The sequence below is a fragment of the Heterocephalus glaber genome, unplaced genomic scaffold, assembly GCF_053883595.1.
Source record: "Heterocephalus glaber isolate CG9 unplaced genomic scaffold, H.glaber_assembly_v1.0 deba00000331, whole genome shotgun sequence".
NCBI classification, from domain to species: domain Eukaryota; kingdom Metazoa; phylum Chordata; class Mammalia; order Rodentia; family Bathyergidae; genus Heterocephalus; species Heterocephalus glaber.
Window position 1 is genome coordinate 48828680 of NW_028258142.1, and position 26234 is coordinate 48854913.

General features: G+C 35.8%; 1 protein-coding gene across 4 annotated transcripts in view; it reads left to right on the plus strand.

Moving 5' to 3' along the window:
• The window catches only part of Trappc8 (trafficking protein particle complex subunit 8), an 89445-nt gene that overhangs the window by 18068 nt on the left and 45143 nt on the right, over positions 1-26234 (plus strand). For all 4 annotated transcript variants that reach the window (XM_004853119.4, XM_087193763.1, XM_087193759.1 and 1 more), the window contains 8 exons: positions 2562-2715; positions 4977-5070; positions 6073-6329; positions 7014-7129; positions 7814-7964; positions 9455-9555; positions 14151-14256; positions 21482-21613. In XM_004853119.4, coding sequence (XP_004853176.2) covers positions 2562-2715; positions 4977-5070; positions 6073-6329; positions 7014-7129; positions 7814-7964; positions 9455-9555; positions 14151-14256; positions 21482-21613 — 1111 coding nt within the window. The remainder of the gene's footprint in view (positions 1-2561; positions 2716-4976; positions 5071-6072; positions 6330-7013; positions 7130-7813; positions 7965-9454; positions 9556-14150; positions 14257-21481; positions 21614-26234) is intronic.

Consider the following 26234-nt stretch of genomic DNA (forward strand, 5'->3'; position numbering starts at 1 on the left):
GCTCACAGTTTGTAGAAGTTTCAGTCCATAGTCATCTAGCTCCAAGGCAGAGCAGCATGGCAGAGGGGAATCGCAGAGGAGAAACAGTTCTTGGCAGGCAGAAGGCAGCAAAGCACCAAGCAGCAGCAGAAGCAGCAGTGATAGCAGCAGTCCTCTTTCTGTCCTTTATATTCTGTCCAGGCAACCTGCCCTTAGGGCAGGTAGCACTCACGCCCAGGATGAGCCTTCCCATTATCCATACCCAAAACTATGCCAGACCAACCAGTGGACTGATATGCACACCCTCAATCCCAGCATCATGCACTTTAGATCCAGCCATCCCTGAAAATCCCTACCTATGACCGAATGAGGCTTTGGAGGGACATCTAGACGTAAGCCATAACAGTCTTTGTACAAAAGCATTTGCCATTGTACACTTGTAGGTCTTAGTTGTTATTTTGTTCTTCATATAAAATTATTTCTAATTTTTCACTTTTCTCCTTTCCAAGTTTTCCCTCATAGCTTTTCACTGCCTAGCTGTTGCTTAGATGCACTTTTTCACTATCTACTCTCTTGTCACTTAATATTTTTAGGTTTGGTGTTTTTCACAGTTACAAAAAGTACAAAAATTGCTTTCTTATGTATCCTTTAGTATTTGTTATTAGTGACTTGGAGTAGTCTTTTTATCTTTGGGATTCATGATTCTATAAAAAGTTCTTCAAAAGTAAGAAACATTAAAAGCAACTTTATTTCTTATGTCTTTGGAGTTTATTTTGGCATTTGTTTCAAGGTGTGGATCACATTAATATTTTGCATCGCACTATTACTCTGTTACCTCAGTATCATTTAGGATAATTCTTTCTTGCCCAAGTCCTGAACACAAAGCATCACTTATTTCTTGGGTGTGGTGATTGAACTCAGGGTCTTGTGCATGCTAAGCACATGCTATACTACTGAACTCAACCCCCAGACACTAACCATCATCTTTTTAATAAATTAATGAAACCAAGGAATTACTCCAAATGTATCTTCAGGGTTTTTGAAACGTCTGTAGTGTGTTGTACAGTATACTGTATAGATAGAAATAATGTGGCTCTTAAAAGTAGTTTCTGTCAGTATCTTGTATATTGAATGGTTGTAATAAGGATATTTTAGTAGTAATTCAGATATTAGATCAGTGGTTCTTGTATTCAGCAGTATCTCGGGAAAGTGAGCAGGACTTTATTGTATTTGAATTGGTGTACACAATATTTCTGTCTATATGTAAATTTTCTGTAACCTTTTTTTCTCACTGCTATACTAGCAAGGAAATAGAACTCTTTTACTACCCTACTTTTAAGGTAAAATATGAGTTAGTTGTTTTTAGGCTGTTTATTTGTATAGTATCAGCGTTTGCATTTGAATATGTGTTCAGATTTTCTCCCCTACCAGAGAGCTGATTGACTAAACAAATACCCATTTTAAAAACTGGGTTAGGGCTGGGGATTTAGCTCAGTGGTTCCACTGCCTGCCTCACAAGTGCAAGGTCCCAAGTTTGATCCCTGGTACCAAAAAAAAAAACAACCCCAAACAAACAAAAACAAAACAACAGAACAACAAAAAAAGGCTGGGTTAACCCTATGGACCAAAATTTCCCTTTCTGTAGTTTGTACTGTTTGGTTCTTAGGCTCTCATCATTTGAATTATCTACCACCAACTAGCATATTTAGCTTTCCTTTTCTTTCTTTCTTTCATTTTTTTTTTTGAGACGGGTCTTGCTGTGTAGTTCAGCTTGGCCTTGAATTCACTATGTAGCCCAGGCTGACCTCAAACTCTTGGTGATCCACCTGCCTTAGCCTCCCAAGTGCTGGAATTACAGGCATGAAGCACCTTGTTCAGCTGATGTTTAGCTTCTTAAGGTTTAGAAATCAGAATGTTTTTTGCTGTAGCTGAGAAATAGCTTATAGCTTCAGCTCCTGTAAAGTTTGCAAGAAAATCAGGGTGGATTTTATGTAATAAATGCTTCTTTTCTTCCTTTGAACTATGTCCTGCTTTTTAAGTCTTTTGGTAGTGTAATTTCCTGTTTTATTATTTTTGTTTATCAATAAATATTGTCTAAGAATTCCGTTTTCTTACCTGAAGACTAGTTCTCACATTTGAGGTAAACGACTTATGTGTACCATTGGTGGTGAACCTATGGTATGTGTGCAGCGGCAGGATATGTGTATCCCTGAAAGCTCTAAAAGGTTCGCCATCACTGATGTACACATTTATTTAAGCTGCTCTTTGGGAACGGACAGTGCACATCACCACAGTGGAGGCTCAGAGATGGTCTGTGCTATAGAGAAACTTGTTTTCTTAGTTTCCCCAAAGTGTTTTGCCCAGTAGAATTTTCTGTTTGAATAGTGGATCAGGAGGATCTTGCAGGATTTTATTCCATGGAACACACTCTGGTAACTAAAGTGATTTTCAAATTTTTGTGATTTTCATTTTAGTTTTTTAATCTATTAATTTTCTCTTTGCCTTTTTTGGATATTAAGATCTATTGTCTTAAGATCTGCTTTCGGGTTACTACAAGGTTTTTTCCATTTTTTAAATTTTAGAGCTGAATCAATTTATGAAGAGATGAAACAAAAATATGGAACTCAGGGTTGCTATTTACTTAAAATTAATTCTCGAACGTCAAATCGAGCATCAGATGAACAGATACCAGATCCTTGGAGTCAGTATCTCCAGAAAAATAGTATTCAAAACCAGGTATATGTAAAACACAACAATGAAGCAAACCTCGAAAGTTGTATTCCAGTTTTATGACATGGTAGTGTTAACTGTAGATTTTTTTGTCTTGGTTTAGCTCGTACAATTGTTAATATTTATTGTGCAGTCTGGGTAATTTTGATCTCTCAGCTGTGAGCTCTTAAATCAGTGTTTCAAAAGCTGTTCTATACCAACTACAACTCTTCAGGTGTATAATAGAGTTAAATTGCTCTTTTTCTTAAAATATAAACTTACCCAATTAGAATTGAATTAGGTTCACTTGTAGAGAATTTTTAACTTGTCCATTTAATTCATTATGAATGCTTACAGTCAATTCTTTATTATCCATATGCTCTGGGGTTGCATTCCTACATTTTCAACATGCTGTTCTTATGGCCACCTTTGGAGCTCATACTTTTTAGGTGGGTGGGCTTTTTCCCCTATCTTCTTTTGTTTTCCTTTGTTCTTAATTTTTAGGAAGTGTTATTTCTTCCTTACTCTTTCCTTAATCTAGAGTTCTAGACTAATGTTAATCATTGTTTTCTTGGCTGGGTAGGTGTAAGGTTTTACATTTTATAATTGTATACCACTTATTGGTAGTCAAATGCCAAGTTCCTTTGCTTAGTTTGATAATCAAGAGTTGACTGTTTTTTATTTAGAAGAACAATTGAAGTAAATGGAAATATATTTTGTATAACTAAACTACCATATATACTCTTTATGTGATAATTTTTTTAAAAAATAGTAATTGTAGGGTTTTAAAAATTATTGGTCTTTAATATAAATATTGTTTAAAAATATATTTGCCTTATTTTTCTGTCAGATGGAATTTGTAATCTAGACACAGTGCTATCCTAATATTTTACTTATTTGAATAATGAAATGATTGCTGACTTTCTTTAAGGTTATAATGAGGAAAAATCTTTAGTCAAGGAAGAACCAGTTGGATATGAAGAAGCTTTTTTGTAATGCTATTTCAGGGCCCTACTCAGAATGGAAGCAATACTGAGAAATTCAGTTTAGCGTTTAGCCATCTAAAATTGTAAAGGGGAATATAAATCAGCATGTGTAGTTTTAAAACTTAATAGTACCCAAAGGTATCAGAGATTCTGTAATTTAGAATCCTAAAAAACCCAGGGTTGGAGAATAATTTAAAGGTTTTCAAACCCAATCCCTTTAATAATTTAATAATTTCCTTTAAGTTTATGAATAACTTCATCTACAGATGATACTTGCTCTCTCACAAGATTCAGGCTTTTTTTTTTTGGCAGTACTGGGAATTGAACCCAGGGCCTTTTGCATGTTAGGCAAGTGCTCTATCAGTGAACTTTATCTCCAGTTCTTTTTAAAACATTTTGTTTTGAAACAGAGTCTTATTACCTGGACTGGCTTCAAACTGGGGAACCCTCCTATTCCAGCCTCCTGAGTAGCTGGGATTAATTCATTACTGAACATCTGAGATAATCAAACCAGAGTTTTTTCTCTTGTACACATTGGTCCTTTATGGAGACCATATCAGTTCTCCATTAAGACAACTTTCAAATATTGATGACTAACTCCCTTTTTATTTTTGTAAGCTAAATATACTAATTTCATCAAGTCTTTCTCAAGGGTGGTTTCAGACGATTTCCTTTCCTGGGTGCATTCTTCTTACTAAGTTTATATAGTTTTCTTAAAGTGTGACACTCAATAATAGCTCATATTTATTGGTCTCATGAAATTATCTAGTTTAAGTTTCCTTTGTTGACTGAGAAACCAGGGCTTTTGTATAAATAAACATTGCGTTAGATATTAAAAAAAAAAAACTTCACTCTATTCAGAATTCATCCCAACCTTCTGGCATTGTGCCCCTGTTTCAGATTTTATACTCTTTCCTATTTTTCCCCATGCCTGACTCTAATAGGCCACCTGCCTTGATATTATTCTTTAAGCTTCATAGGCATATATACATGCCTTTATAACTGTGTATGTCCATATATGTCTATGTGTATACGTATTACATATAGACATGTAAACTGAAATAGAGATCATTTAAGTTTAAAGAATTAGAGTAGTAGATGATTGTGGAAAGGAATTTAAGAATATAAGAAGTGTGGGTGCATAGAATAAGATACATGAAAGAAGTTAGGAATTTAGAGGACTGGAAGAAGAGCATCATTGTAGAAAATAAATGAAGCCAGTAGTTAGCAGGGCAACCATAGTTGCTGATGGATTTGATGATTAAATATAATTGCTAATGCTTTCTTATTTTATTTTGATAGGAATCATATGAAGATGGCCCTTGTACTATAACTTCAAATAAGAATTATGATAGTAACTTGCTTTCATTGGATGGATTAGATAACGAAGTCAAAGGTCTTGATATACTTTCTCTAAGTTCTCTTGGTTAAGAATATATTTTGTTCAGCCCTTTGTTTCTGTTTTCTTCTTTCCATTCTCTATTTTTCTTTTCCTTTCCTTCCCTTCCTCTTCCCCCCTCCCTTGTTCCCCTTCGTGGGGAAGGAAAAAAGGACTGAAGAGGGGAGGGGAATGGGAAAAAAAGAATTGAGATGTGTTGTGTACAGGTACAAATTCCCAATGATGAATGTGATCAATATATATAACAAATGAGCACTAATAAAAAGAATAAAGTTAAAAAAAAATAAAAATATATACATTCTTGTCAAAGCATGTTAACCTTTTTGTTTTTCAAAACATGTTAACCTTAATAGTTAAAAGATAGGGAACTTTTCACAACAAAAAGATGAGAGGAGGTTAGCTTAAGATCTTTCTGAGTCCTTTGAGTTTGATTCTTTTTGATATTTAGAATTTTGTAAGAGTAATGTATCAGGTTTCTTTTAAAATTTATTTGTAGAATGCAAGGGAAGATGTGATGCACAGCATTGTTTCCCAAGTTCACATGATTTTGGAGCTATATTTTTGTAAATTACAGTTTTGGCAATGATTTTTTTGGGGTAATTTCTTATGGCTTAGTTGTACTGTTTAAAAATAATTTTTATATTATTTTATTATTATTTTTTTTTTTTTTGGTACCAGGGATTGAACTCCACGTCCTTGTGCTTGCGCAGCGGGCGGCAAAACCACTGAGCTAAATCCCCGGCCCTAATTTTTATATTATTTTAAAACTACATTTTTCTTTATTTCCTAATTTACCTGAATTCTTAAATTTCTATTACATGTAACAAGTATTAACTGGAGGTCTTTTAGAGGGGAAAATGTTAATCTTATATTGTGTTTTAGACTTCTAAGATACATAGATAAAAGAGTTCCAACATTTTTTTTTTATAATGGTATGATAGAATTTTCACAGTTGTCTTTTGCATTCTGAGAGTAAAAGAAAGATCTGTTTTTCAGTAGATGCCTTACCAAATAACTTTAGAACTCACCCACTTCAACCGGACCAGCCCAGCGAGTCTTCTAACAGCATCGATGGCCCAGACCATGTAAAATCTGCTTCTTCATTACATGAAACAAAGAAAGCAAATACTGGAGTAATTCATGGTGCGTGTTTAACACTTACTGATCATGATAGAATTCGACAGTTTATACAGGAGTTTACATTTCGCGGCCTTTTGCCACATATAGAGAAAACAATTCGGCAATTAAATGATCAGGTAAGACTTTTATATTATTATTTTTCAAATTTAAGCTAAGAGTAGATTAAGAATATAGTAGTGGGTTGGGCATTTAGCTCAGTGGTACTGCCGCCTGCCTTGCAAGTGAAAGGTCCTGAGTTCGATCCCTGTTACCAAAAAAAATGTAGTAGTAAGGGCCAGGGATTTAGCTCAGTGGTGCTGCGCCTGCCTCACAAACACAAGGTCCTGAGTTCAATCCCCAGTACTGGAAAAAAAAAAAGAGAATGTAGTAATACAAGTAACTTAATGTATTGGAAGTTTTTTCTTTTGTTTTGTTTTATGATAGACCAGTCTTAGGACTTACTGAAATTACTTTTTTTTTGGTTTTTTAGAGACAGGGTCTCTCTGTGTAGTCCAGGCTGGCCTTGAACTCACTTTGTAGCCCAGGCTGGCCTTGAACTCATGGCAATCCTCCTGCCTCAGCCTCCTGAGTGCTGGGATTATAGGTGTGTGCCACTGTGCCCAGCTGAAATTACTCTTCAGTGATGAAATTCTGTTCAATTTTAGGAGATACTTAGTCATTTCTACTAGGATTTTACCAGCATATTAGTTTTTAAAATGAACTTCACTATTAAAACTTTTTAGTTATTTGAATTTTTTCTTTTATATGTAAAATTGTTAAATCCTTCACAGTTGTCAACGTATTTAATTTTTTTTTCTTAGCTAATATCAAGAAAAGGTTTGAGTCGATCTCTATTTTCTGCAACTAAAAAATGGTTTAGTGGCAGTAAAGTTCCAGAAAAGAGCATTAATGAATTGAAAAACACATCTGGGCTGCTGTGAGTAAAATATTATTTTTGTTTTTCCTGGGTTTAACTCTGTGTAGTATTTGACTATATGATGTCTTGCAAAAAAAAAAAAATAACTCTTTAGTTTCTTAGTGTCATATTGGTCAAGACTCAAGTAAGAACGGTGATTATAAGTAAATTTTGTTACTTTCGAAAACAGCTGTAATTGGATATCAAAAAAAAAACCTCTTAAAATATCAGGGAAAGGCACTTTATTTTGGGTCTCTTTCTCTATTTATAAGAAGATGGAATTAGATTAGATATTTGGTAATGACCCTTCTGTATCCAAAATGGTATGGCTATGAGTCTAAGACAGGGCATGTATTTAGCAAATTTTTTAATACAAAATCCTGCTTTAAGGGAAAATAAAATTAATCCTTTTGAATTTTAGTTTTTCTACTGGTTGTAAATATACATGAGTCACCCGGAATTAGTGTTTTGCTTCATAATTTGACCATGGAGACCATGGTTGGCAGCTGTTAAGATGTTCCCCTAAGTTAAATAAAATAACATATCATTCTGTTTCCAAATGGTTTTGAAAAGTGACACTCAATGGGGGTAGAATTCATATAAAACCGGATCAATTTTCCTCATGGTCTGGATATAACACAATTTATATTTAATGGTGTTGGTGATTATAAGTTACAGATTATTTTACTTTGTGTGTATTTACAGGTATCCCCCGGAAGCACCAGAGCTTCAAATCAGGAAAATGGCTGACTTATGCTTTTTGGTGCAGCATTATGACTTAGCTTACAGTTGCTATCATACCGCAAAGAAGGATTTTCTTAATGATCAAGCAATGCTTTATGCAGCTGGTGCCTTGGTTGGTGTTTATTTTTATTTGTTGATCTTTTTCAGTGCTCTGGCAATCCTAGTGCCTTGCCGTTGCTAGGCAAGTGCTCTAACACTGAGCTACAGCCCCAGCCTTTGGCTGCATTGTAAGAAAGAAAAAAGTGAATATTTGTCCTTTGGTGTACTTGGAATTCCTCTCCAGAAACACACATCCTTCCTTGCTCACCCATGTGGTAGCTCCAGCAGATAGGAGCTCTTGGTATTTTTTATGTTCCTTGGCCTAACCTCCATGCTAAGCTGCCTATCTAGATTATGTAGGTCATTATCATTTCATGTTCCTATGCTTTGGTAGCATGTATGAATAGGCTGCAAGAAGGCCGTCCAAATTCTTTTTCTTAGGGGTTTGTTATTTTTATTCTTTCGGTTTTCTTTTTTTTTGCGGGGGGGGTACCAGGGACCAAACTCTGGACCTTGCACTTGCGAGGCAGGCAGTAGAACCACTGAGCTAAATCCCTGGCCCAGAGGTTTGTTATTTTTAGGGTAGATTTTATGGACTATAATTATTTTTAGGTATGCAGGTATCATTTTAGAGAAAATATGCCTTATTTTCCAGTGCTATTTTCTCTTTTATGTAGCTACTATCTCTTAGTATTTATAAGATAATAGATAAAATTGGAAAAATGTATTGTCATACACTGGATAATGACATTTTGGGTAACAGTGGACTGCACATTTCATTATTTCGTAAGATTATAGTGCTTAAAAATTTTATCACCTAAAGGTGTTGTGACCATCTTGGCTTGCTTAAATGTACTCTGTGATATCCCCACAACAACAGAATTGCCTTACGATGAACCTCTCAGAATGTATCCTCATCAAGTGATGCATGGCTGTTGTTAGATCTGTGTAACCATACTAATTTGTTCTCTACTCATCAAGATTTAGGGACAAACAGAAAGGTGGTATAGCAGAAATCTTTTTTTTGTTTTTGGTACCGGGGATCAAACTCGGGTCCTTGCGCTTGCGCAGCAGGCGGCAAAACCGCTGAGCTAAATCCCCGGCCCCCTGAAATCTTTTTTTTTTTTAGACAAGGTCTCACTGTGGTTCAGGCTGGCCTCAAACTCACTATGTAGCATAGGCTGGCCTCAAACTCTTGCTGGTCCTCCTGCCTCAGTCTCCCGAGTGCTGGGATTACAGGTGTGTGCCACCATGCCTGGCCAGAAATCTTAACCTAGACTCCACTTGGTAATTTCTATATGCCATAAACCAAAGGGCTTACTAGGTCTTCTTGATATCTCATTTAAATACTCAATCAAAGAATGAAATTTGAGTAGAGAATTTTAAGATAAAAGCAAATATATTTTTTGAGTCTGAATTAAGCTATGAAATTTATATGTGTGAATATAGTAAAATACCCTAACTAATGTCATTTCAATTTTTAAGCTTTCTCAGTGCTAAAGAATTGAAGTAGTATAAATGATATCTTTTTTGAAGTAGTATAAATGATATCTTTTCTGTTAGGAAATGGCAGCAGTATCAGCTTTTCTTCAACCAGGAGCACCTAGGCCATACCCTGCTCATTACATGGACACAGCAATTCAGACATACAGGGATATCTGCAAGTAGGTGACTATAATATTTATACTTTGCCCACGTAAAGGTAAATTTGATATTTATATTGTTGTTAGTTATAAGTGGTTCTTTGTTTTTATGCCTTAGGCTCTTAAGTCAGGGTAGTCAGAGAAGTTGAGATGAAAAATTAGTGATTTTTTACACCCTCTTTTTCTTCCCTATTTGTTTTTTTGGTTTTTTTAGACAGGGTCTCGGTTTGTAGTTCAGGTTGGCTTTGAACTCACTATGTAGCCCAGGCTGGTCCTGAACTTGTGACAATCCTCCTGCTTCAGCCTTCTGAGTGCTGGGATTACAGGCATGTGCTACCATGCCCAGCTGTTTTTTCTTTCCTATTTGGTTTGGATTGTGGATTAGAAATATGTTATATGTAATATTGAGTTTATGTTTTATATTAAGGTTGATATGTATTGTGGAGACATTTCCTGTCTTTACCTACTATCAAGCCAGGAATTAGCCATTTTGAATTTTCCTTGTTAATTAGGCAAACATGAAGGGTTAAATAATAGACCAGGGTGTGTGGCGGGGAGAATAAGACATGTTTTGTGTATACAGTGAGTACTATTAGAACGTAACATTCATAAAGAGACTCTGCCCCCCGCCCCCACGCGCCCAATACCAGTGATCAAATTCACGACCTTGCACTTGTGGGGCAGTCTTGCAACGCCACTGAGCTAAATCCCTGGCTCATGGGAGACCGTGAATAGGATCAGAAGTGGTCAGGGATTTCATGTCATTATTTCATCGGTACACCTTCAAATAAAGGCACTTGAGATTTGATAGCCATGAAAACATTCTAGAATTGTGATTTACAGGAATGTTTTGGCTGCAGCATTACTGGTGAAAGGGAATAAAACTTTGCCTAGTTGAGAGGGTTGTGTATGGAAAGTATTGGGTGATAAATTTGGAAAAGGTGTTTGAGTTAAATTGAAAAGCTTTGACTGTCGTATATTCTTCTTCTTCTTAAGCTATAATTAAGAGTTGTTTAGGTGCAGGGGATGTAGCTTATTGGTGCTGCACCTGCCTGGCAAGCACAAGGCCCTGAGTTCGATTCCTGCCCCCCCCCAAGAGTTGTTTAGTAGTAAATGGGAAATTTCTAAATATTTGAGTAGAGCCTTAACATAAAAGTTGTTTTTCAGAAAGATTAATCTGACTTTTTTTCTTTTTTGTGGTGTTGGGGATTGAACCCAAGGCCTTGCATATGCTAGCCACACATGCTCTACCATGGAGCTGTTCTCTCCTCAAACCTTTGGCTGGCTGGCTTCCTTCCTTCCTTCCTTCCTTCCTGTCCAGTGGCCTAAAACGGTCCTCCCACCTTAGTCTCCCCAGTAGCTGAGACAACGGGCCCCTTGACTTTTCAACTATAGAATTGATGCCTTAAAAGATAGAGATTTATAGACAATTTTGACTCCTATAAGGAAGCAATGTGTTTACAGTGTACCAACATTCATAGTTTTAAATAAATTGGCATTTATTGAATTTGCTATTATGACCAAGTAATTTACACTCTTATTTAGGCTTCACAACAAGCCTATGATGTGGTAGGTGCTATTACTCCTGTTTTCCAGATGAGGAATCTGAAACTTAACTTCCCAAGAGCATATAGGTGGTAAGTGGTGGAGCCACTGTGGAGTCTCTTAGACTTTATAATCTAGTCAAGAATGTATTTGCAGATTCTAGCAGGAGATATAACCTCCTCTGAAAAGAGGAACCACTAAAAGAGAATGAAAAGGAGAGATTCAGAAGGTAGGAAACCAGCAGAGTGAAGTACCAAGAAAGGCAGCGTGGTAATAGAATTTCAAGAAGTTGGAAAAAAAAAAAAGTTGGAGTGTACCTTCTCTGAATCTTCCTTCTTGTCAGGAAATTCAGAACTTGAGATGCATATCTAATACTGTAAAAGAAAAGGGATATAGCTTAGTGACCCCCATAGCCAAATAAACTGTGCACATCTTTTGGTTCTCTTGTCCACAATAGACTATATGCTTTCTGTGAATCTACATTTATTGTCATACATTATTTACCTTAAAATTTTCATTCTTAGCTATCATAATTGATGAGTTATCAATTATATATATTTTGGAAAAATTAAATATATTGCATCAATTATGCTTACCAATTTTCTTTCTTTCTTTCTTTCTTTTTCCAATACCGGGGATTGAACTCAGGACCCTACCACAGATGTGATGTCACTGAGCTACATCCCGGGCCCCATATATGTACCAAATTCTAAGAAGCTCCCTGATCTCATAAATATTAAAATATAAATACTTTTTTTTTTTTGGTACTCAAAGTTGAACCCAGAGCCTTCCATTGAGCTGCATCCCCAGTCTTTATTTAATTAAAAAAAATTTTTTAGTTGCCCTCTTCTTAGAATGCTGTGCTGTATTTTTTAATGAGATCCTGTTTGTCTTAAAAGATTTTCTTAATTCTTTTCTTTTTTAAGGTTTTTTTAGTGTTGGAGATTGAGCCCAGGACTTCACACATGCTAAGCATGTGCTGCACCATTGAGCTGTGGACCTAGCCCCAGATTTCTTTACTTTTTTTTGGTACTGAGGATCGAACTTTGGTCCTTGCGCCTGCGAGGCAGGCAGTGGAACCACTGAGCTAAATCCCCCACCCAAATTCCTTTACTTTTATGAAGCCATTCTTTCCCTTTCTTTCTTTGAATCATAATAAAGGTTGTTCCATGTTTATTCTCTCTTTTATGTCAGTGTCTGCTTTAAATACAGGACTAGTGTACTAGAAATACTTGAATTGTCAGCACTTCATTGTGACTAACAGAAGTGGTTTTCTTTTTTTTTTGGTACCGGGGATCGAACTCAGGTCCTTCCGTTTGTGAGGCTGGGGCCAGAACCACTGAGCTACATCCCTAGCCCCTTCAAGTGGTTTTCTAAAATGTTGCTTGAAGAAACAGATTAATAAAGTCCTGTGCTTGAAACCTGTAACTTAGTAACTGACCACCTGGGGCAATGGGTGAGGGATCAAACATGAATTAGTAAAATAATAATGTTAAGATCGAAAGGAGTTTATAAAATTTACTAAAGAAAAATCTTTAAGAACTGAGTATTATTATCAGCTATTATTTATAAATAGTGCTAGTAAACAGGAGTTAGACTTTTGTGTTCTTTAAAACATTTCAGTATTCATAAATGCTAATCTTTGACAGGAAGAGAGGGAAAGGAAAAGGGAAGTAAAGAGAATCAAGATGTGGTATTATATATATCAGTTCCCCGTAATGTGTCACAAAAATATACTAATAAAAATTGAGGAAATTTAAATTTTTTTTAATTAAAAAAACCAAAAAGTTAACCTTGGATGAAAAACCATGATTTGTAGATTATGACAGATCACTACAGTAATTTTTGAAGGTAATTGTATTTTACAAATATTGTTCACAGTGGCTTTCCATAGTGGATGTGCTAGTCAGTTTACTGTTGCTGGGGCAAAATACCTGACACACAACTTAAAGGAGGAAAGGTTTATTTTGGGTTGGAGTTGTAGAGCTTTCACTCCATGGTCAGATGGTGGAGGGCATGGTGGAGGAGAGCTGCTAACCTCATGGCAGCCAAGAAGTAGAGCATGGGAAGAGAGAGAAGGAGGGGCCAAATAATAGTCCCCAGTGTCACACCCTGCTACTTGCTTCCTTCAGAGGCCCCGCCTCCTAATTAGCCATTTTAGCCGAGAACTTTAGCTGTAAACAAGCCTGTTGATTACATCAGTGCCCTCACAGTCCAGTCAAATCTCCAAAACTTCATCTGGTCCGGCTGACAGTCAAGATTAACCTGCAGTGAGTTCAGTGTGTAAGCTTTGTTTTATTTTAAAGTCAAATGATATTCTGATACAGGAGTAGGAAAAACACTTTCATTGCTGCCACCACAAAGGACCCCATCTTGTAATTTCACAGAAGGTTTCCATTTATTATTTCAAAACTGAATAATCTAATTCTAGATTACTTGTATAGCAGTTCACAAAGAAAAACCAACTGTGTGTCTTTACCAAGAAAATGGCTGAGGAATCACTCAGGCAACCCTGGTCCTGCGCCATCTTGGTTGAAACACCTCAGTGATACTATTAGAGGAAAAATTCCTAAGTATTCTCCAGTAGCCAATAGAATGAAACACAAATAGCCAGTTTGTAATGAAAAGGAGAAAGAAATAAAAGTGAAATTCTTGTATTCCTTTTATTTAAAGCAATTTTTATTCATTAATCAGCTGCTAATTCAGAGGTACAGTTGAATTCTAGCTTTTTTCCATACATAAAAAGTGACTTTGCCTTGCATTCTTTTTTTTTGGTACCGAGAATCGAACTCGGGACCTTGCACTTTCCAGGCAAGCAGTGGAACCACTGAGCTAAATTCCTGACCCTTTGCCTTGCATTCTTACTATAAAATTATATGACTGTAGAAAGTTTTCATGAGTTATGAGAATTCTCTAAAGGTTTTTAAAAACTTTTTTGCTAGGTTGAAAATAAGAACAGACTTTTTACTCAAAATCTGTAATTGTACTCTCTTGCTGAACACTTGGTAACTTTGATATGCCAAGGTAGCATTATGGTATTGATTCTGTTTTTCTTGTCTTTCTTCCTTTAGGAATATGGTATTGGCCGAAAGATGTGTATTGCTTAGTGCTGAAATTTTAAAAAGTCAAAGCAAATATTCAGAGGCTGCAGCTCTTCTAATACGGTTGACAAGTGAGGTACTGAAACTGTATAGTACTTACTTAGCTTGTTCATTTTTTTGTAAATATGTCTTTTTCATAAGAAAACTTATGAGGAAATCTTTTTTGGGATTTAAAATGTAGGTATTTTAGTTTGAATTCATTTTAAGAATAATTTTTTATAAGTTGAATTAATTTTATTTGTATATTTAAATTTGTTGAGTTGATCTTAAGTGTAATTTCTTTATAAATTGAATTTGAATTTTAAGACAACATTTTATTAACGATGAACAGTATTGGATATCTTCTGTGACTAAGGTTCTAATCTGTGTGTAACAGCTAAAGCAGCATTCAAATACATTATTCCTAATTTAAAACTGGTAATTAAAACATTGTCACTGACAATGTTATACTCATTTTCAGTGAGTGTAAACTTTTAAGGAAAATTATCTTAAGCTTTAAAAAATCTAATTTTGAATATTCCAAAAGGGAGAGAAGGTAATGTATTTATAATTGCTGATGAAGGTTTTACAATAGCCCTGTAAAAATGATAGTATTCCTTTTTGTAGGTATGATTAAGACACTTGTTTTTAGATGAATACTCAAAAACAAATAAACAAAGTTAAACACCTCTTTCCTCCTTAAATGTTAAATTGTCCTAGGGTTTTAATTCTTAAATCACTGCACTTTTTAGAGACTTGGTTTGATCTTGGTCACAGTCACGATTTTCATTGTCAGATTTAACCCTATTCATGACTTTTCCTCGAGCTTTAAATTTGTATGCCCAACTGCTTTTGAGATTTATCTACTTGACTATTTCTAAGGTATCTTACGTTAATATGCCAAGTAAACTCAAATTTTCTCACCCGACATATCGTGGATTTTATGCTGTCACCAGCCCAGCTCTATTTGCTCATGCAGAAACTGTCTAAGATTCTCCTCTCTTCATATGTCCTGTCACTAATACACTGGGGTTGTGGGAGATTTTTTTCATTCTCATAAACATATTTTCCTTTATATCTCAAAACAGTTTACTCACCTCTTCCCTCGCCATCCTTTTTTTCTACTACAGTACAGTCCTAGGTCACATCTTTATCTTTTGCCTGGACTGTGGCCTTCTTGCTTTACCTAATTTATTATCCTGGTATTAGTCTGTCCGTCAGATGGTTTTTCTCACTACTCTAGGTTCTCTTGTCTCTTTTCTGCTCTTACATAATGGTATAAAGCCTGAATTGTCTTACTGCATTATATTGGAATTTATGTTTAATCTATTAGCTACTTGAGGGCAGGGAAGTGTGTTACGTTCTACAGTTTTATTCCTAGTACCTAACCACAGGGCTTGGCACGTGATACATATCTACAAATGTTTGTTGAACTGAACCATGAATTCTTCTAAAAATATTTCTGTAAGATATATTAGTTTCTGGGGTGATATTTGAAACGTTTAGTAATTTATATTTTGTGGACACAAATTTGTAAGTATGAACACATGCCAGACATAAACTATTTTGTAGAGCTGAATATATGTTCTTGAGTGTGTTGCTGCTCTCTATTATGGTAAATAACCGGGTCTTAGGTTTGAGTATGTTCTCTGTTTTTCAATCTAGGCACATCAGTGAATGTAAAAACAGATGTCCAGGAGCTTGAGTAAAATTTATTTTCTTTCTTGCTTAAATGCTTTTAATTGCCTTTTTACGTACATATAAATAAAGTTTCTTTAGAGCAAATTTTCCTTGCATTATAACTGTACTGTTTTCTGTCATTCTTTTCTCCTTTCCAACTGTTTCCACTTTTCTTTCTGAAATCTGAATGATTTAATTTGTTATGAAAGCCTAGAAGATGTGTCATTGTCATTCAGTGCCTTTGGGTAGCAGATAGAGCAAATGCTGGTGCATTTCCCACAAATTGTAATTCTCAGTGAACTGTTCTGCTGTACCTTTCTTATATTTCTTTGCAATAATTTGATAATAAAGATTGATAGGCCTTATATGTTAATATGTATATTAATATATACGTTAAACTTAACCAATAATTTGTTTATTGTATGTACTTTTACTAGATAGGTCATATAATACAGTATATTGAAAAGTGTATTGGTTTTGAGGATAGAGAACATAGTCCCATTGCCTTGACATTGGTGAATTGTGTTCCTCAGATTTTTTTTTTTTTTTTTTGGACCGGGAATCAAACTCGGGTCCTTGCGCTTGCGCAGCAGGCGGCAAAACCACTGAGCTAAATCCCTGACCCAAAATATTTGGAAGTTAAACAACATACTTTTTTTTTTTTTGTTACTGGATATCGAACTCGGGTCCTTGCGCCTGCGCGGCAGGTAACGAAACCACTGAGCTAAATTCTCAGCCCGTTCCTTAGATTTTTGCTAATATTAGTGTAATAAAAATTACCTATGAGGCTGGGTGAAAAGAATTATGCTTTTGCCTTTTTGGTACTGCACATCTATGGATAGGTAGATTCTGCTTTTTATGCTCTGGGACTCTTAGAATGGCAGCATGAAGCCAGCCTAATGGTGAAACATGCCACATTTACCATCACGTAGGCCTGTAAATCCAAATTTGGTGCTTAAGGCATCCCTGCTTGTATCTGTGTTGAACACTTTCTGGTCTTACAACCCTTTTCATTTTTTACTGTGTTTAAATATAATGAGGCAGCTTCTAGGGATAGAAATTGTGTTTTTTTATAATAAGTTTCTTGAGTTGTGAGTAACTGCAGCTATGGGAAATTGATCAGCTCGTAGCACCTTTTCTATTAACTTTACAGTTATGCAAAGAAAATGTCTTAAAATCTTAGAGCCAGTTTTTAAAAAATTGATTCTCTTAATTGCAACTGGTACCTTTATCAACTATGTTTCTGTCAGAGTATTTATTGAGGCCTATTTTAGTCTGTTTTGTGTTGCTATAACAGAACACTATAGGCTAGGCAATTTATAAGCAATAGAAACTTATTTGGTTCATGATTCTGAAGGCAGAAGTCCCAGGTCGTGGCACCAGCATCTAGTGAACGTCTTCATTCTTCTTCATCTTGGGATGGAAGGTGGAAGAATAAGAGTATAAAAGCAGGAAGGGGGAGAGGGCTGAACTCATTGAGAGCGAATCTACTCTCCAGATAACCCGCTCCAGTGATGATGACGTTAATCCACTCTTATGGGCAGAGCCCTCAGGACCTAACCCCATCTGATTGGGCTCCACATCCTAATGCTGGTGCATCAAGGATTAAGTTTCCAATGCATGAAATTTGGAGGATACATTCAAACTGTAACAAAGCCTCTGTTTCAGATTTTTTTTTCCCTGTACATGTCCTCATATTTTAAGTTACTATAAACTTTCTGTGTTTTGTTAAAATTATCTGTTGGCTGTGACACAATTTTCTTAGGCTGGAGCTATTGTTTAAATTGGTATCACAAATTTTTGTTCTAAGTTCCTCATGTAGCATATATAGTCTTGTAGATAGGAACTACCCCTATATTAAAATATTATTCTTCATTCAGTCTCTGCTTTTGGGACAAAATCATCACATTGTAAAATTCTTTGATTTTTCTCTGCCAACACTGATGGCTATTGTTTTCAGGGCCATCTTTTTCAGAACCATCCTTTTACCACTTTGGATTATTAGGATCTAATAAGATTAGAGCTGCAGCGAGATATGAAAGCAGAATGTTCAGCTCTGCAAATTGATTCTCAGTCAACAGTTTGTTGTATGTATATCAAAATTTTGTTTCAGCTAAATTAATTCATGATGTGAACCTCCAGGTCTTTCTTGAATTGGGTAGTCCTTGAGTGTTGAATTTGAGAATTTTGAGGATTTATTACACTATGTTGGTTCTCAGTGGATTGATTGTACATTAAGACCATTTACAAATTGTGACAAGTATCCAGGGCATCTTCCTTGTTTTAATTAGAATGTTTAGGATTGCTATTCAAGTCTTGCATTTAATGATACTTTATAGGCAGTTTGTGTGTGTGGGTATATGTGTGCATGTACATGCTAAGAATAAACTTAAGAAATTTATAAGATTTAAGTAAAAACTGAAACTACTGAGAGGCCTAAATGAAACTGAAACAGAAAAAAGTAGGGGATTACCAGTTATAGATATTAAATATATGATGAGGCTTCAGAAATTAAAACTGTTGAAAGTGATAAGGGTAGACATATAAATGGAATAGGAAATTAAATCCTGCGTATGATTAAGGTGTCATTTAAAAATCAGTGGGGCCGGGCACACACCTGTAATCCCAGCACTTGGGATGCTCAGGCAGGAGGATCGGTGTAAGTTCGAGGCCAGCCTGGACTGTATAGTGAGACCCTGTCTTAAAAAAAAAATTTTTTTTTAAAATCTGTAGGAAAGTTAGGCCATTCACTAAATGGTAATGTGATATCTAAACTATTTGGTTTGAAATTGTGCCTTATTACATGATAATATATTACAGCTGAATTAAGCTGTAATATAAAAAATGAAACCAGTGTGATATAAAAGATAGATTTATTTATAGATATTGAAGAATTTTTATGGGAGAAAGAAAATATTAGGAGAACATTTTTTAAAGTCCATGAATGATAATATCCTTTTTTAGTTTGATGCATTATCTTGAAGCCATAAAAACAGAAATAGTCTGTTTGACTACAAAAGATTAAACTCATGTCAAAAGTGGGAAATAATATTTGCAAAATGTATGACAAAGCACTAATATTGGCTAACTATACAAGGAGCTCTTACAACTCAGAAAATCACAGAAACCCATTCATAAAAGCTTATAAACAGGCTATTCACAGGAAAAAATACAAGTCTCCCAAATAAATGAAAAAATTTAGCAACTTTGCTATTTAGCAAATGGTTTTTTGTGGTTTTTTTTGTACCGGGGATTGAACTTGGGACCTTGTGCTTGCGAGGCAGGCAGCAGAACCACTGAGCCAAATCCCCAGGCCCAAGCAACTGTACTATTGAAAGACTATGTGTTAAGGAATAAGGTGTCATTTTTCTTTTAGCTCTCCATTGTTTTAACCACTCGGCTACCTCATCATGCACCAATCATTTTTTAGATATGTAAAATTAAAAAGATTTGTGCACTGAGTAGAGTAGAAAATGTGAATTCATTTTCTGTTGATGAGAGTATATATTGGTGCTTTTTTTGTAAGAAGTCTGGCTGCCTTGATTAGAACTAGAAATATACACATACCTTTCAGCATTAACTCTGGTTCTACTTCCAGAAATTTGTCTAATAAAAATGTTTGAGTTGGCCTGGGGATTTAGCTCAGTGGTTCCGTCGCCTGCCTCGCAAGCGCAAGGACCCAAGTTCGATCCCCGGTACCAAAAAAAAAAAAAAAAAGCATCAAAAATGTTTGAGTAATTACACAAAAGAAAAAAATTTTTTTTGAGGCAGGGTCTTGCCCTGTAATTCAGGCAGGCCTTGAACACACTATGTAGCCCAGGTGGGCCTCAAACTCATGGCAGTCCTCCTGCGTCAGCCTCTGAGTGCTGGGATTATAGTTATGTGCCACCATACTTGGCCTCAAATATTTTTATTTATTTATTTTTTTCCTCAAATATATTTATAAACGCTCCCCCACACACACTGGGAATCAAACTCAGAACCTTGGGCTTGCAAGGCAGGTGTGGCACCACTGAGCTACATCCCCAGCCCCTTAAAGATACTTATCGAAGCATTTTTGTAGTAATAAAAAATGAAACAATATTTTATCAATTTAATGCTATATTAATAAGTTATAGTACATTTACAGAATAGATTTAAAAGAAATATGGATGTCTTAGAAAGATACCCAAGATATTAAGTGAATAAAGCAAAATACTCTGAATAATACCACTTATGTATAAAAATATATGTGTATTTTTTTGTATGTGTATTTTTAAACAACATATGCACGAGGCATGTAAGCATCCCACTTGTAGGGAAGCAGGGAGAAGAACATACTGGCACTAAACAGGAAACAGTGGTTACTGCTCTGGCAGGTGAGGTGAAGCATGGAGTGGGAAAGATACTCATTTTTTCTTTAAATACTCTTTTTAAAACACATTTTAATAGTTTTTTAAAAGAAAACATTTTCCTAAATAAAAAAGCAAGATCCCCTAAGTCATTCTGATACAAACCCTTGGTTCAGAACTATGCATTACTTACATATTTTTGGTTTTTCTGCTTACTAGATTTTGGATCTTAATTCCTGGAGAAAATGATCTAATCATTTAATTTTTGTCATGAAGGGGTTGAAATAATAATAGCTACCAGTTATGTATTGAATACATTTAGGAGGTTATAGTTTATGAACACTTTTTGATGTAACTATAATTTGTTGAGATTATTGCACTTAAAGTCAATGTTTTCTGTTTTCAACTTTCCCTGGGGAAAATAATGGCAGCAGAACACATGGAAGGGCATGGTAAGTTCAGTTTGAGAATAGTTGAAAACCTAGAGAAAGTTTTGGTGAAAATGTTGATATTTAAATCAGCAACCTTCAGTACTTTCTCAGGTATTTGCGAAGTGATGGCTTATTTGAAAGGTCTTTATGATGTGAATGTAGTATGTGGTTTTTGTAGGTGTTGTGTTGTAGGATGTCATTTGAAGTGGAAGCTAATTTGATTTGTACTGTTTACTGATGTACAATAGCAGGTGAGGAGATAGTTTTTGAAAGTGAAGCCTTCTGAATCTTTTAATGAAAATCAGTAATTTTGGCCCTATTGATTAGAGCAAAAATTGAGTATTCCTTTATATATAAGACCGATTTACAGAGAATACAGTAGCAGATTAGATTATTTCATACTCTCAGCACATTCTGTTGCATTTTTTCCCCCTTGGGTGGATGGAAATATGCTACTGGAAGTTCCAGACTAATTTCAGGAAAACATTAGATTGATTGTAGACATCTATATTTTTCTATTGCTCTGTGTTTTCTGGTTTATCTTTCATCAGTTTACCTGTATTACTTTCCCTGTTTATATAGTTTCTGTCATTTGAGATGGGATTACAGTTCTTCAGAAATTTATTACATGGTACCTATCATAATCAGGCATTGGCTTTTATGAAAAGCAAAATATTTCATGGTAAAAATTTTAATTTTTTGAGTGTTTTTAAAACAAAATTTGTGCTTATTGGAAGAATCAAGATTGGTTTGTTCCTTTATATATTATAGTTTAAACACTAAATATGCTATAAATTGTAGAAAGTAAATGCTTTTTAACAGGTATTTTTAACTTTTAATTTTATGAAACTAACCATTTTTTCTTTTAAATATTCAATAGGATTCTGATCTTCGAAGTGCACTTCTTTTGGAACAGGCGGCACATTGCTTCATAAACATGAAGAGCCCCATGGTGAGAAAGTATGCCTTTCACATGATTTTGGCAGGCCACCGCTTTAGTAAAGCAGGACAGGTAATGATATTTTCTTCACAGCAAAAAGTTGTTATTCATGAATGTATCTTGTCATCTGTATTTATCCTAAAATTTGAAATAAATTTTGTTCTAGGGTACTGAATTATATTGGTTAAAGGCTTATGATTTTTATTTGGCAAATCTGGGTTTAAATCTTGATCTTCTCAGAACTTAAGTCTGGTCAAGTTACTTAGCTTCTTTGAGCCTTGGTTTCATTTATACAGTTTGTAATTTTAAGTTTTTATGAAGTTAAACCAAATCATAAATGTGAAGGACCAAATGCACTGCATTCAAGTAGTGCTGAGTGCTTACTACTTACTCTCTCATCTTCTGTTGTCACTGAAAGAGTGCTTTATAATGGTTATTGATCAAATATGCAGTGGGTGAAAATCTGTTTCTTGTCTCTGGAAGCACTTGAGTTGGAGGGATCACTATTGACTCAGATGTATTTCTGTAGCCACAGTTGTTCCTATAAGCATTAATTGGAGAAAGCTTTGCTGGTTGCTGAGAGTAAGAGCAGCATTGAGGTGTAGTGGTTTACTATAAATATAAAGAGAAATGTGGATTGAATAATCATCTTATATTCCAGGGACTAGGCGCTGAGCATACACCTATAAAATGAACATAGTCTTGCCTCTTGAGAAGCTTCTAATCTAGTAGAGGAGTATGAAATTGAAAAAAAATTTAGTTAATATGTTTTTATGAACATCCTTAACATTTTTACAGGTATATACTAACAAAACATGCCAGTGTTTTTAAAATGCAAGTTGTTTCAAAAGTACAAAGAAATGATGTTCAACAATTCCCCTCAATTTCTTGTAAAAATGTCCTTATTTTTAAAAGCCAACATTTTAAGTTTGTGTCTCTACCTTTATTTTAAATTAAAGTCTTTAAAGTATCTATGTAGGTTAAGTGTCTTTTATAATAAATGATACACCCCAGAGTTGGAATGTCTCAGGCTCTAAAGTAGAAAAAATACGAAAAATTATAATTCATTTTTCATAGTCCTTTCATAGTAAGTGAAAATGCATCTGAAACATTTCCCAGCATTTATCTCTGCTTGAAAAGTTTTCTATTTTAAAAGAGACAAATTGTATTAGACACTTAATTTCTTGCTTAAAAAGAAACTTATCTGCCAGCTTAGGAATGATCTGTTGTCTCTTACTGAAAATAAACCCTTCTTTTCTACTTACATTTGTCCACTTATGTGAGTAGTTTCATTTCTGAGAAGTTATGTCATTGGAACTGGAAACAGCTGCTTGTATTTACCTTCTCAAATTGTAGGACATACTGCTCCTAGGAAATGTTTACTAACTTAAAAATGATCCATTTCTGGTAGCTTGAGATTCTGGTAGCATTTGCTGTCTAGACTTATAATAGTCTCAAACTGTAGTTACCCCATGGAGTTAATGATTGCAGGTCAGCTGGCTTTGCTCTTTGATGAGCACACTGTACACACGAAACTCAGGAAGCTTCCTTCACAGACAGTATGTGATTAGAAATACATATCTGTTGGAAAACTCACCTTTGCCCTGTTGAAGTCAGTCAAGAACAGTCTTCTTGGAAGATAGGGAGCATAGAACACATACTTACTTCTGCCATTAAAAATTAAGGTGTTAGTTTGATGTGATGGGATACACCTCTGATCCCAGCACTCTGAAGGGCTGAGGCAGGAGGATTGCAAGATCGAGCCCACTCTGGGCACTTAGCTACTCAACAAGATTCTGTCTCATAAATAAATAAGGGCTTGGGGTTAACTTAGTGCAAAGGCCAGGGTTTAATCCCCAGCAATGCAAACAAAACAAAACACTAAAAAATCAGGTGTGTTGGTAGGGATGAGAGAGGAAGCAAGAGGTGATGTAACATTAACTTTTCTCTTAGTCCTCTGAGAGTTCATGCCGAATTGCTTGTCTTACCCCAGAACTTTTTTATTGTTCAGTTTTTTCCCATTACAAGTATCAGCAAGTTAGAGCTTTTCAAAAAGAGAACTGACATTGTAAAAGGAGAGTTAGTAAAAGCAATGTTAGGTAAGTGCTGAGGAAGGTGTATGTGATTGTGTTCAGTATAACCTGGACCATCTTTCTTCATTTTTTTGGTGGTAGGGATTGAACCCAGGGCCTTGTACGTATTAAACAAGCTCTCTACTTCTGAGTTATATCCCCACTCCTACCTTCTTACTTTGAAAGACAAACTTTTATCCAGGCATGGTAGCATATGCCTGTAATTGTAGCACACTGGGAGGCTGAGGTAGGAGAATCACAAGTTCAAGCCTAGCCTGGGCAACTTAGTGATTTAGTGAGATCCTGTCTCAAAAATTAAAGGGCTGAGGATGCAGCCTACTGCAAAGGCACTGGATTCAACCCCTGGTATCACCCTCCCCCTCAAAGGTCAGGGTGCAAACTTTAAATCATTGTTAACACGTTTTTTTTTTGTTTATTTGAGACAGAGTCTCAGTATGTAATCCAGATTGGCTTTGAATTTACAATGTAGCTCAGGCTGGCCTCAAACTCATAGTGCTCCTCCTCCCTCAGCCTCCCAAGTATTGGGATTACTGGCATGCACCACTTCTCCCAGCCCTTGTTAACACTCTTAAGTCTGTTGAGATGCTTTTCCAAGAAATCTTCAAAGATGCACTTGAACTCAGGTTTTTGTGTATCAATTTTTTTTTTTTTTTTGTACCGGGGATCGAACTCGGGTCCTTGTGCTTGCACAGCAGGCGGCGAAACCACTGAGCCAAATCCCTGGCCCCTGTGTATCAATTTTTAAGACTGCTTGCATTCCATTATTAAATGCTAAATAGAAGATTAGGGTTGTTTGTTCAAGAAACATTATTTAAAAATTATTTTGAAACAGTCTCAAAATAACAAAAATTTCAAGTTCAATTCAGAAACTTGTTCACCTGAACCATTTGAGAGTTAAATTGTTCTCCTGGTCCCCTGTGACCCCCAAATACTTTAGGGCTGATTTCTTTTGTACCTATATGATAAGCAACCAACTCAAGAAATTGGCACTAGTACAGTGCTCCTATCTAATTCTCAGACCCCTTCAAATCTGACACTTGTCCCACAGATGTCCTTTGTCGTGGGATGTAGAATCCTTTGTCCTTTCTTTAGCCAGAGAGTCTTGGCTTCATGACGTCAACACTTATTAAAGATTATAGGCAAATTATTTTGCAGAAAATCCCTCAATTTAGTATTTTTATATTTTTTTCATGATGAGAATCGCTGAAGTTGGACATCTTTATAGAAATATCACAAGATATTGTGTTCTAGTGAATGTTATTAAGCGGCAGACAATTTTGATTTGATTTCATTATCAATTAGTCAAGAAAATATTTCTTAAAAAGCTCCACAAAGGGCCCGGGGATTTAGCTCAGTGGTTTCACCACCTGCTGTGCAAGCGCAGGTACCCAAGTTCAATCCCTGGTACCAAAAAAAAAAAAAAAAAAAAAACCTACACAAAGACAATTCTGACTATATATAAAATTTTTTTAATATCAATTTTAAAGGGTAGTAAGAGTATACACTAAACAGATTTAGTTGCGAGAAACCTCTTCTTGGTACCAAACCCCTTTTCCACCTTCCGCTTATTCTTTTTTTCTCCTCTTTAGTAGTTCTGGGACGCATATCCACGGCCTTACATGTGTTAGGCAGGCACTGCACCACTGAGCTATACCCCCCCAGCCTTTTTTATTTTTTACTTCGAGTCAGGGTCTTGCCAACTTTCTTAGGCTGGTCTTGAACTTGGAATCCTTCTGCCTCAATCTCCCAGAGTGCTGGAATTACAGGTGTTTGGCGCTGCATCTGCCCCCCCCCCCAAGCTTGTAATTTTGGGAATTCAACGTAAGGCCTTCGAACTGAGCTATATGCCCAGCCCTCTTTTTAGTTTTAATTTTGAGGTAAGGTCTCATTAAGTTGCTCAGGCTGGGCTTGAACTTGTGATCCTTCTGCCTCACCTTCATAGAGTTCCGGGATTGTAGGCATGTGCAGCCACTTCCGGCTTTCCCTGCCCTTTTTTAGAAGACACAGTCTTGCTAGATTACCCAGGTGAGACTTCAATGTGTAATTCTCTGCCTCAGCTCCCAGGATCACAGGTGTGCGCCACCATACTCAGCTTCCAGATCCATTTTTAAGATGCAGGCTGTCTGAGTTCAGAGTATCAGTGACACCACCACCTACTGCTCTTTGTAGTAATAAGCTGTGTGTGTGTGTGTGTGTTTGTATTATATGTATGAATACATACACTTACTACCACATACTCACACAGACTAGTGTGAGTATTCCATTCAGCCCCCATGCTATGTCAGAAAGGACAGCCATAATAAAATTAATTTCATAGGATACCTCAGTTACAAGCTAATAAACAAGGCTCTAATCTATGATTTTATATGTTACTGTTCTGGAAATTCCCAAGTAGTTTTTCACTAGTTTTTTGTTTTTTTTTTAAATGCTTCATATCTTAGACATTTTGTATTTGGACAGAGCAAGTACTTACATTGGGACCTCTTGGTTTTTACTATGCTTTTTTATGGTACCAGGGTTTTGAACTTGGGACCTTGTACTTGCAAGGCAGGCGGTGGAACCACTGAGCTAAATCCCCGGCTGGGACCTCTTGGTTTTTA